General features: G+C 41.4%; 1 protein-coding gene across 4 annotated transcripts in view; it reads left to right on the forward strand.

Moving 5' to 3' along the window:
- Homer2 (homer scaffold protein 2) overlaps positions 1–7559 on the forward strand; it is a 93543-nt gene extending 85984 nt beyond the window's left edge. For 3 of the 4 annotated variants that reach the window (XM_076851282.1, XM_076851283.1, XM_076851284.1), the window contains exon 9: positions 1095–7558. In XM_076851282.1, the coding sequence (XP_076707397.1) occupies positions 1095–1283 (189 nt within the window). In that variant the 3' untranslated portion in view covers positions 1284–7558. Of the gene's footprint in view, positions 1–1094 lie in introns of all 4 variants that reach the window. The other variant, XM_076851285.1, reaches the window with a different exon arrangement.
- Positions 7560–15535: the final 7976 nt, after the last annotated feature.

Here is a 15535-nt window from a genome sequence, read left to right on the forward strand (position 1 = left end):
AATCACATGCCATCCTGGCCTTAAAAACAGACTCAACAGCATTGGTCTTGTGGTTTTTTCGATTATACAGAGGCATTCTATGTATAACCACAGCATAGGTGACTAGTTATCTCCCAAAGAAGTTTCTACAAAGCCACAGAGACAATAAAGAGAGGGACAGAAAGGTGGCCTGAGAGTATAGAATCAGGGTGCAAGTCCACATCAGCCACTTCCTAGCCCATGACTTTGGGCACTGACCTTGGTCAGCCCTTCCTCCCTATCCTCAGCTTTCTGATCCATAAAAATGAGGGGTTTTAGGTCCTCCTTTTCCTCCAGGGGTCTCCTCACTTAACATACACAAAGAGCGCTTTATTGAGTTACACAGTTCCTGTTCTGTATTGGTAAGTAGTTCCTGGGCACATGTTCAAGAAAGTCCCAGTTTACTCCCATGATATAAAGCTGTTATTTGTCATGAAGAGTACAAGGCTTAAGGCTCATTTAACAACTCATAGCCCTCCTGTCTTTGGGAACTGTATTTGATTTACCTAGATTGGATTGTGGGCCCAGCTCTGCAGAAATCTTCATGGTGATGGTATCAGGATGCACAGACTGCCTGTCCCCGAGCCACTGGTATGGCCAGTCCTCCTTAGCCAAGGGCCTGGGACTTGAGGAGGCCTCTCAGGGGAAACAAGCCACTTTTCCATTTATTCTGTTTCTTTCTCTCTCAGAGTGGAACTGAAAAGTGGCCTCTGCCGGCCACTCTGGGAGGGGGGCTGAAAATGCCATACCAGGATTTCAAGCCATCCCTGCTGGGCCCTTTGTGAAGACCCCCCTCAGGCAGCTCTCTGCATTCTGCAACCTGGGTTAGAACTTGGGTTTTGAGGCCAAATGTTGGTCCAGGGAACAGGCAGGAAGGAGGGGCTGAAACACCCACTGCCACCTTTCTGACATCATGATTATAGGCTTGTGTATTGAAGGGCATAACTTGTCTCTAGTGTCTTTGACCCTGGCCCAAGCCCGTGGATCTGATGAAGAATGATTGGTTCAGCTGTAGCAGGCTTCGTGGATGGTTCCCATCACTCTTTTCCAGACTCTTCTCCCTTCTGTTTTGTCAGGCGGCAGAGAGAGACAATCAAAACCTGGAAGACAAAGTGCGATCTCTAAAGACTGACATTGAGGAAAGTAAATACCGACAGCGTCATCTGAAGGTAGAGTTGAAGAGCTTCCTGGAGGTGCTGGATGGGAAGATTGATGACCTCCATGACTTCCGCCGAGGCCTCTCCAAGTTGGGTACAGACAACTAGGGCCGGGCACAGACCTGGGCCCTGGATCGTGAGTCCCACATGTGTGTGTGTGATGAAATAGGACTAGGATGTTCTCCTGTTAGCATTGCTTCTGTAAATGCAGGCGCAATTTGTCTTGTTTCCAAACCAGTTGTGCCGTCCACTCACTCCTCTCCAGAATAGAAATCTGTTGCTCCTCTGGCCTCATGAGGTTGTGGACAACTGGAAGATTCTGACTCAGGAATCCAGAACTAGGTCTACCTAAAATGTTTACGCAGTCAGGGCAGGGATGTTTATATCTTTCTTAAGGGCTGTTGCAACCATATGAACCGAAAAACAAGGTAATTTTCTAATTCAAGTATCAGTGTCCCCTTTACAACAGGCCTTTTTGCTCCTTTTAGTGAATAGCATTTGGAGTACATGATTGTCCACCAGGCTCCAGTCCATGGGGCAAGGAGGGAGTAACATCTCTCACAGTAAACATTGAGTCATTTTAAAGCAACCATTTAGTTTGGTGACTTATCTGGAGAAAGAAAGCAAGTTTCTGGGTGAATTTTCTGGTATGGGAATCACTTGTATCCATTATACCCCATCCTCCCTCAGTTTGTATGGTTGCGACAATATTCCTTTTGTTGGTTTTAATTTCTGAGCAGATGCTTTGTGCTGTTCACAGCACATGGTGAGAGCGCCAAGCACACAGTGCCTGGCATAACGTAGGTGCTTAATAAATATTGTTCAATTAAACATTTAAACAGAATTTAGTGTTTTAATCAAACCCCACAAGTAGAGTCCAGACCCTTGTTGAATGATACACCATCTTTTTTTGTGTGTTTGCTGGGTAGTTATCAGGAATGAATACTACTGTGATCAAATCTGAGGCTCAGGTGGCCCTGGGGCAGGGAGGGTGGCAGCAGAAGCATCAGGGGCTGATCTGAGGCCCCCTGAGAGCCCAGCCATGGTGCTCTCCCCCTGGCACCATCACCTTCTTCAGGCATGGCATCCTGGAGCCTGAGGATTCCAGAACACTGGCTGTCCATGGTAGGGGCTACCCAGGGTTTCAGAACTAGGGTGCGATCCTATGGTAGGTTTGGATAATTGAGAAAGAAATCATCCAGCCCCATGATGGTTACAGAGTCCTGCTCAGAGGGTGGCCTTGGCCTTAGCACCAAAAAACTCTGCCCAGATTCACCTCTTGCCTCAGTTCCTGCTAAGGAAGGGCCTGGAGCCATAAACCTTTCCTCTGATACAGAGCTTCTCAGTGGGGCCAGTGACCACTTCAATGCCATTAGCATCCTTCATTGTGAAAGATGGCCTGTGTATGGCAAGTCCCCAGGCCTATTTGTTTCTAAATGCCTTGGGCAGAAGAGACTCTGGTGTCACCTTACCTCTCTAGAACTACCTAAGAGAATTTGTTCCTCTAGAAATGTTTTCTCATAGGGAAATTCTTCCTGTCAAATTTGAATTAATGAGAAAATAGCCTGAGGAGTGGGTAGGGTCCACATAGATATGACCCAGGCCCCAAGGTGAGTTAGAGTCTGCTCTACTCCCCTTCCCCTAGCTGAGGCATCTCTCTGAGCAGGGAATTTTTGCCTGGGATAGGAAAAGAAAGAAGACTGTTGATTTGGAGCACCAAGGTACATTAGGGGAGACCCCCACAGGCTAAGTGGGGGTCTTAAATACACAAGGCTCTTAAGTCATCCCTGCTGTGATTCAGGCAAGGGAGCTGCTGGCTTCCCCCTCTCCTCAGAGCTCTAGATGGCTTTCAGGACAGTCAGTAGCAGTTCCCAACTGGCTGTGCCAGGAGACCAGAAAGCTGGGCTGGCCATAACATGGTCCCGGGATCCAGCAGTGGGTAAAACAGATTCTTCCCAGGCCAGCCTGGTCTTCCTACCTGCAACCTGGGCAAATGTCTTCCCAGGAGCAGTAGACACTGGAATCTCAAACACCCTTCACTGGAATCTTCAGATGACCACCACCTGTGCCCACAGGCAACTTATTAATCCCAAGCAGTGACTTTAAAAAATGTTGGAAGCCATCATACAGTGGGGTTGAGATACTTGATGCCCATTTATCAAACTACTAAAGAGTTTGGCCAGCATCTTGTAGCTAATAGGTGAGGAGCCTAGTTTCCCTGTACTATTGGGGCTTATCCAGCCTTAGAACTTCTGCAGCCCAGGAGCTAACAGTGTTAGGGGGGTCCTTTAAAGTAAGAGTTGGTTCTGCAGTGAAAGCACAAAACTTGACATAAGCACTTTTCATCCCTTCAACTTTCCTCTAAAGCCCATAGAATTTCTTTACTTTCTTTTTATTTTCTCTTTTGGTGTGGGTGTGTGTGTGGGGGTGGGGTGGTACTGGGGATTAAACCCAGGGGTTCTGTACCACTGAGCTACATCCCCAGCCCTTGTTGTTTATTTTGAGATAGGGCTAGCTAAGTTGCCAAGTCTGGCCTCAGACTTGTGATCCTCCTGCCTTAGCCTCCCAAGGGATTACAGCCATGCACCACCACACAAGACTTCATTTACTTTCTTTAAAAAAGAATGGTTCAGGAACAGCCTGGATAGTGAGTCAAGGGATTGGTCTTGTTGGACAGCCTTTGACACTCTGAACAGGGGACTCAGTACAATGAAAATGACCCACTGGATTTGTCCCCACTTTCAGTTGAGTTGGTATAATGTGCCCTCATTATGATGTCCAACCCAGTCACTAGACTATTGTCATGGCTGTAAGCCGTGTAAGCTTTTCTCTCATAGCCTTTGGAGCCACATTGTGCTATTCTCCTGGTTTTGACATCTCCAAGACTGGCTTTCTTCACCTTGATTAGCTTTCTTTCTGCATTCATGAAACCTGTAAAACTTTAACCATGTTGATCCTTACAATAAACTTTGCTTTCTAGTCAAAATCCAGCTGGATGCAATTCCTAGATGGGATGGGAAAGAAAGAGGATGTCTTCTGGGTTCCCAGGGATTGTAAGCCCACTAGAGTGGCAGGTTGGGAAAGCACAGCCAGGCCTCTAGGGGAAGAGAGCCTGAATTCACTCAGGACATCTGTGTGCTCCATCAATTCCATCTTCCCTGCATGCCATCGCTTTAGATCTCAGATAAGAGAACTGGGCAGGGATTGTTGCCTGCATTTTGCAGATGTCAAGTAGGGACAGTGATATGCCCAGGGTTACCCAGCTGTGATCAGCAACATGGGCTCTACATCCAGGTCTCCTGGATTTTAGTCCACTATTTTTCCATGAGTCATGTCACTTTTGTCCCTTTGGTGACCCATGGGTGCTAAGAGGGAAAAACTCTCTTGTATCCTCATAAGAGCACATTGCAGTTATATTATCTTAATTCATGTCCACAGCAAAGGACAATTTACAAGGAGTGAGTCAAATTACATTTATGTTCATTACAGATAATAAATTCCATTTTTGAATGATTCTGTCTTTTTAAGGATCCTTTTAAGAGAGTATCGGTTATAATCATGTCCCTGCCCTAAGAGGCCAGTTAACCCAGACTTGTCATGAGTTCTTTATGGATGGCTTTCATTGAAGCAGGGTAGTCTGTTTAAAACAGGTGGAAGGCCCTGAGATTACAGAGACATAAATAGCATTCTAGTATGGGGGTCACCTGTCCAGGAGATTAGCCAGTGCTGGGAAGGGAGCAGATTTGTTCAGTTCTTGGAGCCAGTCACATAGAGCCTGAGCAATACCCAGAAAGACTATTCTCAGGGGGCAGCTGGTCTCCACCCTGCAGGCTCCATGAGCACAGCTTCATGAAGGTGGTTGGTAGGAGTCTGACTTGTATATACTGTGTTTGATATGAAACACCAAATAAATGCAGTTAATGTGCTGCCCAGAAGAATCATGGTCTTCCACTTTAAAAGAGTTCTTTTTCTGTAGACAAGCCTCCTTTTCTGTAGATCCAGGAACAGTTTTGGACAAGAGCCAAACACAGGGCATGCCAGGGACCATATTGTGGGACCTTCCGTGTGGCCAGGTGTACTCTTGGGAAAAAAGCAGCTACAGTATGACTTGGTGTAGTATTTCAAAGATTCTGCCCTTTAAGAAGGAGCCAGTTCTACTCTGTTAATAACAGAAAGTGAGTTGTTCTTGCCATTCATCCTTGTAGAAATTAAAATTCTTCTGTTCACTGGAAACATGACAGGATTTTGAAGCATTTGGAATATAAACTGGAAGCATAAAAATTGGTGTCCATCTATTTTTAAAGTATATTCATGGTTTAAACAGACCCAAATTTCTGAGTAAATAGCTTTGCCAAAGAAAAATAGCATACACTTTGGGAATAGTGGGGGTGATGGCGTGGAGAGGAATCCTGTAGAGAAATAAGTTATTTACATGCCTTTACCATACACCTATCCTAAGAATACGGTTCCTCTTTAGGGGCCTAGCAAGAAAATGTTAAGAAATTTGAGCTGGATGGAATGTTGTAGTGAGCTTATGACTGTGTGTGTGTGTTGGGGAAGAAGCAGCAAGGGGAAGTAGGAAAAACAATAAGGAAGAGTTTTCAATAAAAAATATGTATACTTAAGAGGAGTCTTTATTTGAATATTTCTAGTGATGGTGTTGTATGTTCTGGAATCCATTTACCTGGAGTCTGTGGGTCTTTTGTTTTGAGTACAATTGTATGGTGCCCTACTCTACACATACAATTGTATGGTGCAGAGCTTGCTGCAGGGTGATCTCCTGGGCCACAGGGGTCCCTGACACACCTGGCAGGAGCCCAGGCAACCATGATGGAGTCCAAACTCTTGTACATTTTGGCAGATGATTGGTAGGATTCATGATATGCAGCTGTGGGAGATGTGTTTCTGTGTTTACCCTCTTGTACCACTCCCAATAGGAAGCCCTGACTTTAGACCAGTTGTTGTAATAGTGTCCCATGATGTGAAAGGCAAGAAGACATATCTTATATCAAATGTAAGAGTTTAGTAATAAGAAATAGGGTAGATAAGTGGACCCTCCCAAGAATACCTTTCTTTTTTCCTTTTTGAACAATTTTTAGGTACATAGGTAAAATATACTTTTTAAAAAAAGAAATTTAAGTGAAAAGAAAAAAACCACCTTTATTGCACTGATTATAACCACTGTTAACATTTGATATATATCTGTTCAGACTTTTTTCTATGTGTCTGTATTTGATTAATTACTTTTTCCATGAAATATAATCATGTTATACATAATTTCTGTTATTTGCTTTTTCTCTACATTGTAAATATATTTCTATCTCAGTACATATGTAATCAAATGCTTTTTAACATCTACACAAGTTATACCTTGCTTGGATACTTAAGGCTGTTCCCAAATTTTTACAGTTTAGTCAAGGACATGATGAAATTCTTCTGACATCTTTGTTAAACTTCTCAATATTTAGTTAGGATAATTTTCCAAAATTGGACTTGTTGGCTCAAAAATGTGCTTCCTCAAATCTGTGGCTTCTTTCCTTCCTGGGCATACAGGAGACTAATTCTCCAGCCCCCTCCTAGTTGTCCAGGGTTCTGTGACTAACTCCAGCCGATGAAATGTAAGCAGAAGATACATATGAAAATCTAGGCTCAGACCATGACATGCTCATGTGCAGTGCTCCAGTGTCTATGTTGTCTTGCCTCAGCAAATGATGATGTCCCCCGGTAGAGCCTCTGTTATCCGAGGTCCCTGAGTGACTAAGCAGGTCACTTCCTCCTTTTCCCTCACCCCCACCCACCAACCTGCATGGACATGTAACATGAATAAAGAATAAACCTTAAATCTTACACTGGGATTTCAGGGTTAATTTGTTACTACAGCATAACATATCCTGTTCTGGATGATAATTTAAAAGACATGTACATTTTAAAAACTTTTAATAAATATTACCTCAAATTGCCTCTCAAAGGTGGCCCCAAATTATACTTCCACCAGCAGTATGAGAATGTCTTAATCCCTTTTCAACACTGTTAGCATGGGGGCTGGGAGATAAATAAAGTTTTTGATTAAAATATGACCCTCATTAGCAAAATATATACATATGTATATATGTGTATTTGTATATATACCTATATTCATATCCTCTGGCCAGTCTTGTCATAGGCATCTAGTAGTTTCATTGATTACTGAGAGATTTTTTAAATAAGAATTGTAAAACAATTTAAGTGATATATATGGCTTTTAAAAAATGTTCAGGCACTTACAAAAAGCTTTTTAGTCAAATATTTTCCTTTTCAATTGCTATCTTTGCTTCATGCTTATGAACATCTTTCCTAGTCTAATTTCAAGATTATATTGTCATCAATATTTTGTTCTTGTACATTTATCATTTCTTTTTAATCAGTTAAACCTCTGATCTATTTGAAATTTATTTTATAAATTGTCTAAGCACTGTTTATTGGGAAATCTATCATTTCTCTATTGCTATCAAATCCCATTTTTACCATATACCCAGACCTTTTGTTGGGTGCCTAAGATACACATTCTACCCTAAAATGTGCTTCTGAGCTTGCCCCTGTGGTTCTTTATCCACCTGTACATTCTAACACTGGTACCACACTGTTTTGATCACCATAATCTTAAACTAAATGTCCTCATTAGTTAAGCTTTGAAAAAAAATTCCCACTCCATTTTGCATAGTAATATTTCCCAAAGAAATTTTGGATCATTTTGTAACTTAGAAGAGTTAGAAATTGGATTATGTAAAATTTATATATATCCATAGAACTAATATCTTTTATATTTTCTTTTTCACTGAATTTATATTGTTTAATTTTACATCCTTCAGTCTATTTTTTCTAGTAAAGGTAATTTTTGTAATGGTGGATACTGTTGTCAGTTTGTCCATTGTATTTTCCATCTACTTATTATTAGTATGTAATTACGCCATTAGTCTTTGGTGAAAGTTAAATCCATTGATTTTCTAATTTAAAACATTAAATAAAAGTTTTGTAGATTTAAAGATGAGAAACATAATGTAGCAAAGGGAAGTTCCCATAATTAAAATTCCCCAAGGTAAACAATAACAACTAATGCACAGTCCTCAAATTTCCCCCCCTAAAATATATTCTGTCATTTTGATGACATAGTACAACCCTTCTACTACTTGGATTTTTCACTTTGCAATAGATCATGGACATCTTCCTATGTCAGTGAGCATCAATCTACCTCATTCTGACCTCTGCATAGAGTAGTGTGTGGTTGTATGCAAATTTATTTAACTTGGGAACTGGTTATTTTGTATCGGGTCAGTTGCTAAATTCTTTTCATTTTGTTTTATTTGCCTTTTTCAGGTAGGTAATAGTTCTGGTTAGTGATGATAGTTTTATCTCCATGTATTCAATAATCTTATTTCCCTTTTTTCTCTTATCACATTGACCAGCACTTTTAGAGCAGAGTTAAATAGTGCATATATAATTGTGCTGGTATTGTACACTCTTCTTCATATATTTTTCCCTTAGTGAGAATATTTCTAGTGTTTCTTCAAAAGTATAAATTTGACTCTTAGTATAAGACATTCTTAATATTTGAATTTATATATTAAAGTTATGTAAACTTCTATTTGTGGTTTGCTAAAAATTTTATCAGTAATGGATGTTGGGATTTTAGTGACTTTTTCATATCTGTCAAGATGATCAAATGATTTTTCTCTATTATGACTTGAGATGAATGTAGATTTGCTAATGTCAAGCCCCCTCTGCATTTCTACAAAAACCTAATATAGTCATAAAACATTATTCTTTTAATATATATCTCCTTTCAATGTTAACAGTGGTTATTTGTGATAGGTTGGTCCAAGGTGGATTTTTATTTTGTGTTTCTTTTCTGCATTTTCTGATTTTTCTACAAATATTGTGTATTATTTGTATAATAAAGACAAGAGCTTTACAATGAGAAAATATTATGGATTTGGTTTGCTCGTTTTATTTTAGAAATTTTTGTATCTTAATAAGATGAACAGTTGGGATTTTTTTCTGCTGTCTTTGTCAGTTATATTTATGTTCTTTAAAAAAAAAAAAAAAGAACTTGAGAAGCTCTCTTTTTCTATGCCCTAGAACAGTTTAAATAATATTTAGAATTTTTTGCTCTTTGAAGTTTTTATAACATATACAAAACTGTCCAAGTCTAGTGCCTTTTTAGAAAATAGTTCTTTGATAATGTTTTCAATTTTTTTTTTCACATTCAATGTTCTCTTCAAACTGCAATGATTCTGTTGATTTTCAAATATGTTGGATTGGAATTGCTTTATTCTTCTTTCTCATTCATAATGTTGTGTGTGTGCTTTCCCTTGTTATTCTTCTTTTGTTTTTCCAGAGCTGGTCTATTTTATTAGTCTTTTAAAAGAACCAGTTCTGGGATTTATACCTGAATTTACCATCTTATGGTTTTTATTTGTTTTTGCTCTTAAGTCCTTTCTTAATTTTTTTTATTTTTCCACCTCCTCAAACTGATTTCCATTATAACTTTTTCTTGCATAGTTACTAGCATTTTAAGCCTATGACTTTTCCTCTGAATATGTCTTCAATTATAACTCTTAAATTTTTATGTATGGTGTTCTATGTTATAAATAATTTCTGATTTCAGATTTAACTTTATTTTATACTGAAGAGTTATTTGAAATTATAGAATTCCAGATAGTCTGATATTTGTTGTTGATGCTTTTAACATTTGTTACAAACTTCTAGTTTTATTGCCTTGTCAAAGACAGTATGACCTATACAGTTTGTGCATTTGGGAATTTATTGATGTTTTCCTAGGACTTAATAAATTCTTAGTTTTAATAAATATCCCCAGGAAACTAGAAAAGATATATTCTCTGAAGGGAACAAAATTCAACCTGTATATATTAATTTGGCCTTATTAAGTATATTATAGACCTTTAATTTTTGCCTAAAAATTAAAGACTAAGTGGTATTGTACTCTCTTCTTCATATGTTTTTAATTATTTAATTATTTAAAGACTAAGAAAGATAACATTGGTTCTTGCTACTATTGTATTTGTCTATTTCTCTTGTGTATCTAACCATTTTTGCTTTATGTATTCCTCTTTGATGTTATTTGGCAAATTATGTTTTTATATTTAAGGGAAAAGTTACTTTCCTTTGAAGATTTGTGTATCTTTGTAAGCTTTACCTGATTTTGTTGTAATAGAATTGTTTATGTAGAAATACATAGTTCGATAAAACATTTGTGTCTGTTTTTTTTTTTATTTTAGTTGTTGATGGACCTTTATTTTATTCTTATATTTATTTATGGTGCTGAGAATCGAACGCAGTGCTTTTGCACATGTTAGGCAAGCACTCTACCATTAAGCCCCAGCCCCAGCCCCTTTTGTCTGTTTTTAAGCTAACAAAAATATTTAAGAAGCCCTTTGTGCCTGAATAAGATATTTTGGAAGTTCTTGTTGTCCCCAAGTAGGCTTGTATCCTGTGAGGTCACTTCCTGAGCCAAAGTCAGAGTGGCCATGTGGAGTGAAGCATAGTACTTGGGAACACAAGGAGGGATTTTTTGTTTGTTTGTTTTTTGCTTTTTTAGCATGCCAGCATTTCTGGTTCCTCTTTTGGACAGGCTCCTGCACGGGGGTGCTTCGGGGATGCCTGCCTCTGGGCTGATCACATTCTGCCTCATTGGGGCCACACTACAGCTTTTCTCAGACCAGGGAGGTGCTTTCCTTGTTCAGAGGCCAGTGTTCTAAGTAGAAGGCAGTGAGAGTGTGTGTTTTTGTGCCTGGCTGCAGGAGAAAAAGCTAATCTCAGAGCCTCATCTTATCAGAAGAGATTTTTCCAAAGCTGTTTCCAAAGATTATTCACATGGCAGAGTCTGTGCCAGGCACAGATCCACCTTTTCCCAGATATGTGTAGAAATTGTGAATGCATCTTTTACTCCTATTCAGCTCAAGAATAAAGTGTAAGGGTCCGGTGAAGCGTCAGAGGGAGAGACCACAAGAGACCAGCTCCATGCAATTGGCAGAAGGGGTTTTATTGATTCAGCATGCTGAGGCTCCAGGCTCACTCAGGAAGATAGAGCAGCCCAGAGCCCAGAGCAGAGGTCAGGCAGAGCTTAAGTACACTTTTTGGAGAGGGCGGGGGGCTTTGCATACATCAAACAAATCATCATGAGGCGCGGGAAAATTGAACAACAACTCTGAGACCTGATTAGTACATTCATTGGCGGGAACAGATTGGACAGGGGTGATTGGTCACTTCTAAGCGGGGTACACATTTAAACTGATTGGTTTTTGGGGCCTGGATGCCTATGTGCCGGGCTACTCAGAGTCCCAAGTTATTAGACAACCAGAGGAGTCAGTGAGAATATTTACTGGGCAGTTCGGGTATTGTCCTAACAGCTACAGAGATTACAGGTTCCAGGGGTAGCAGAGGAATTTAACAATACTTGGTCTTTTACTTTTTAACCCAAGCCTTGCAGTTTAGAAACTTCACAATGTCCGGTCTTTTACACTTTAACTCAGGCTCTGCGGCTTAGAATCAGCTTAAAAATTTCACCTTTACAAAAGGAATATGGTATGCATTTTTCCTCCATTGAAGTTAATTACTGTTTTGTTCCCCTGTCCCATCAGACTCATGTAATTTGATTTAAATCAGTTCTGGGACTCACTTTTCTCCAGAAGTGTCTTTGAAGGTTGGGTGGGGGAGACTCACACAGTCCCAACGTGGTCAATGTATAGAACCCATATCTTCTGAGATATCCTCTGTTCCTGTCCCCACTCTGCTCTACCTTTCCACCACCTCTTCACATGGGAATTATTCAGATGTTCCTTTGTTGCAGAAATCTCCATGAAGTTACCCTTGGCTCTGACTATCTGCTCCCTCTCTGCAGCCTGAGGGCACCAAAGACTTCAGGTCAGGGGTCATTTAACAGAAAGAGATGAGGTAAGCCAGGTGCGAGTTTAGCTGGGAGACCAGAACACTGAGTAGAAATTATTCTGTGGCCATCACCAGGGCAGGCTGGCTTTGCTGATGGCCACAGACCCTCACTGCTCACTTGTGGACTCTCTGACTTTCTTTCCTTGTTCATAACTTGCCCCATTCTTTCTTCTCCCCTTCCTCTTCCTATTCGGTTTGCACTGGGGTAACTCCAAGGCTCTGTCCTGGGCTGTCTTCCTTGGTTCTTTTTCCCTTTGAGTGTCAAGGATTCTGCAGAGTCCACTGTCAACAGCCACTTGCACCTAGGACATCCCATGCACAGGCACCTGCTCTTGGAGGGCATCTCTGCCCCACCTCACCCACAGGTATACACACCACCTCCCCTTCCCCCGATGCCCCTGCCCACCTTGCCCACCCTAATGGTGGCCCGACCACTGTGTTGGTGCCATTTCTGCCCTTTTTCTTGCCTCTTGCACAATGAGATGCACAGCCTTGTACTTTCCCTTTGCCATCCCTGTCTCCTTATTCCACCATTGCTACCCTCTTGGCATCATCCCTTTCCTATTTCTGGTCCCTTCACTCCAATATCTTCAACATTTTCTGGTTGCTGTCACACGGAGCTGCCAGAGGTGGCTTCTTCCTATACCACGGGGCAGATCTGCTTGTGCCCAGGCCTGGCTGTTACATTATCTCTGTGTTCTTGCTCATGCTGTTATCAGTGCCCAGAACCCTTTCTCTGTTGCAGATCCACGCCTCTTCTTAGGCCCAGGTCAAGATCCTCCAGATGAAACTCAACCACTACCAGGGGGCTTCTCATTGCCTTTGTACAGTTCTCTCATACTTAATAGCTTTTAAATTATTTACTCCCGTGTTCATTTCACAAATATTTATTGATCAGTTTCATGCCTCAGGTCCTGGAAACACAACAGTGAAAAGACTTGGTTACTTTCCACATATTTGTCGCGTCCCACTGGAGAGGGGAGATGACCTACTGCAGGTGTTAATGGAACTTGGGAAGCTCTTCTCAAGACAGTTAATGGGTTTGGAGGCTCCCCTCAAGATAGCTCTCATAAGTGGCCAAGAAGCAGGCCCAGAGCATACGTAGCTCTTCCAGGGATGAAACTACCCCAGGCCACTAGAGACTTCACAACACATCAGGCCTCAAGGCTGCTGACCTGGGGAAGAACCTGCAGTGACTAAGTGTGCCTGCTTCACTCTTTCGTCAGCACCAGCCTCTCCACTCCTCTCTGACTTGGGTGGATGGTATCAGTGTTTTACTGAGGATGGTGTGTACACCAGCTGTTATTTAGGGTTCCTGCCCATCTCAGAAAAACCTAGATTAGGACCTTTGTGCCTGGACCTGAAAAATCTACCTTCTAGCAAATTGCCTTCTACTATACAGAACTCTGACCTTCCTTCAAAGAGGTCCACATCCTAATCCCTGGAACCTTTGACCGTCAGCTTAAAAGGCAAAGGGGGTGCTGTAGTTGTGCCTCAGTGGTAGAGCTCTTGCCTGGCATGTGTGAGGCACTGGGTTCAATCCTCAGCACCACATATAAATAAATAAATGTATTATGTCCACCTAAAGCTAAATATGTATATAATTTTTTTAAGGCAAAGGGGATATTACCCTAGACTCTGTGAGTGGATCTGGTCTAATCAAGTTATTTTTCTTTTCTGGAGTATCAGTGATTGAACTCAGGGATACTCAACCATTGATCCACATCCCTAGCCCGTAAAGACAGGGTCTCACTGAGTTGCTTAACACCTCACCATTGCTGAGGCTGGCTTTGAACTCATGATCCTCCTGTCTCAGCCTCCAGAGCCGCTGGGATGACAGGCATGTGCCACCTCACTGGGCATTATTGGAGTTCTTCAAGGCAGAGGTCCTTCCTGGCAGGGGTCAGAAAGAGATGTAATGGAGGAAGAAGAGACAGAGGACCACAGCTGTGCTGGCTTTGAAGACAGGGGTAGAGGAACACAGGGAACCTCTAGATACAAAAGAGGCAAAGAAACAGCTTCTCCCTGGACCCCTGAAGACTGGAGTTTTGTTGAAACCTCAATTTTAGTCCCATGAAACCCATGTTGCACTTCCGACCTGCAAAACTCTAAAATTTGTGTTGTTTTAAGCAACTGTGTTTCATTATGACAGCAGTATGCTCCTCATGTGAGTTTACATATTTAACATTTTAAGAACCTCTGCTATATAAATCCACTCTTCTACATGATCATTAATGATCATGTTCCCCCCTGATCAAAAACCTGATTTAGCTGGGCCCAGTGGTGCATGCCTGTAATCCCAGCAACTCAGGGGTCTGAGACAGGAGGATCACAAGTTCAAGGCCATCTTCAGCAACTTAGCAAGACCCTGTCTCAAAAATAAATAAAAAAGGATTGGGGGTATAGCTCAGCGGTAAAGTGCTCCTGGGCCCAATCCCCAATACAAAATAAAATCTTCTGATTCTAGCTCCTAGAATAACCTGTTGATTCCTGATTTAAATTCTGGAGAGGGAAGGAATAAATGAATAAAGAAGTCTGATTGACATGACTCATTGTTTTTTATTCCAGGAAAATTCATAGGAGGCTCTCTGTTATGGATTGGCTGTATCCTGTGACCAGATGCCAGTCCCTAATCTAGTCAGTTTGGGAAAATACCACAGCCCCTCTGACCTTCCTTTGTAGCCAGGGCTGTGGATGTAGGAAGCAGAATGGCTGATGTCTAGGACAAGGTGCAGTGGTCTTGTAGGGCAGGAGATACCTCAAAGAGATGACAGCTATGGGGCTGAGACTGAAGAATGGGTCTGGGTTTGCCAGAGCATGGAGCAGACATGGGTGCAATTCCAGGCATTTAAATGCTTCAGAGAGCCGGGCCATTTAGGGGCAGTTAGCAAGCAGCCTGGTGTTGCTGGAGTAAGACCTACAGTGGGTAAAGGGGACAACAACCCTTTCCTGGGACTTTTATACGCCTCACTGCAGGCCAGTCCTGATTGATTGATTGATTGATTGATTGATTGGTAAGCCAGGGGGGAACTTTGAGAGGTAAAGATGGATTGATTGGCAGTACTTTGGAGGACAGACTGGAAATGTTTGAAACTAGACAACAGAAGACATTCTTGTTCCCCCATCTTGAGTCTGAATTTCCCAAAGCCAGCAGCTGGATTTATTTCAGGGCTTGACTGCAAGAAGCAGGAAAAGGGAAAAATGAAGAGGAGGAGGGGGAGAAGTTTTTGAGGCACTGAAGACACAAGTGTGCCAGGAAGTTTGAAACTTCAAGAGAACTATTTTGAGAATAGTATTTTTCTTTTTCCTTTTTTTTTTTTTTTTTTTTTTGATGGCTTCTCATCTTTGGCAGCCCCTGAAAAGCAAATTCTGAGAATTATCCAAATTGGATTGAACTCCTTGGTGTCTCATAATAC

This window comes from Callospermophilus lateralis, chromosome 3, assembly GCF_048772815.1.
Source record: "Callospermophilus lateralis isolate mCalLat2 chromosome 3, mCalLat2.hap1, whole genome shotgun sequence".
NCBI lineage: Eukaryota > Metazoa > Chordata > Mammalia > Rodentia > Sciuridae > Callospermophilus > Callospermophilus lateralis.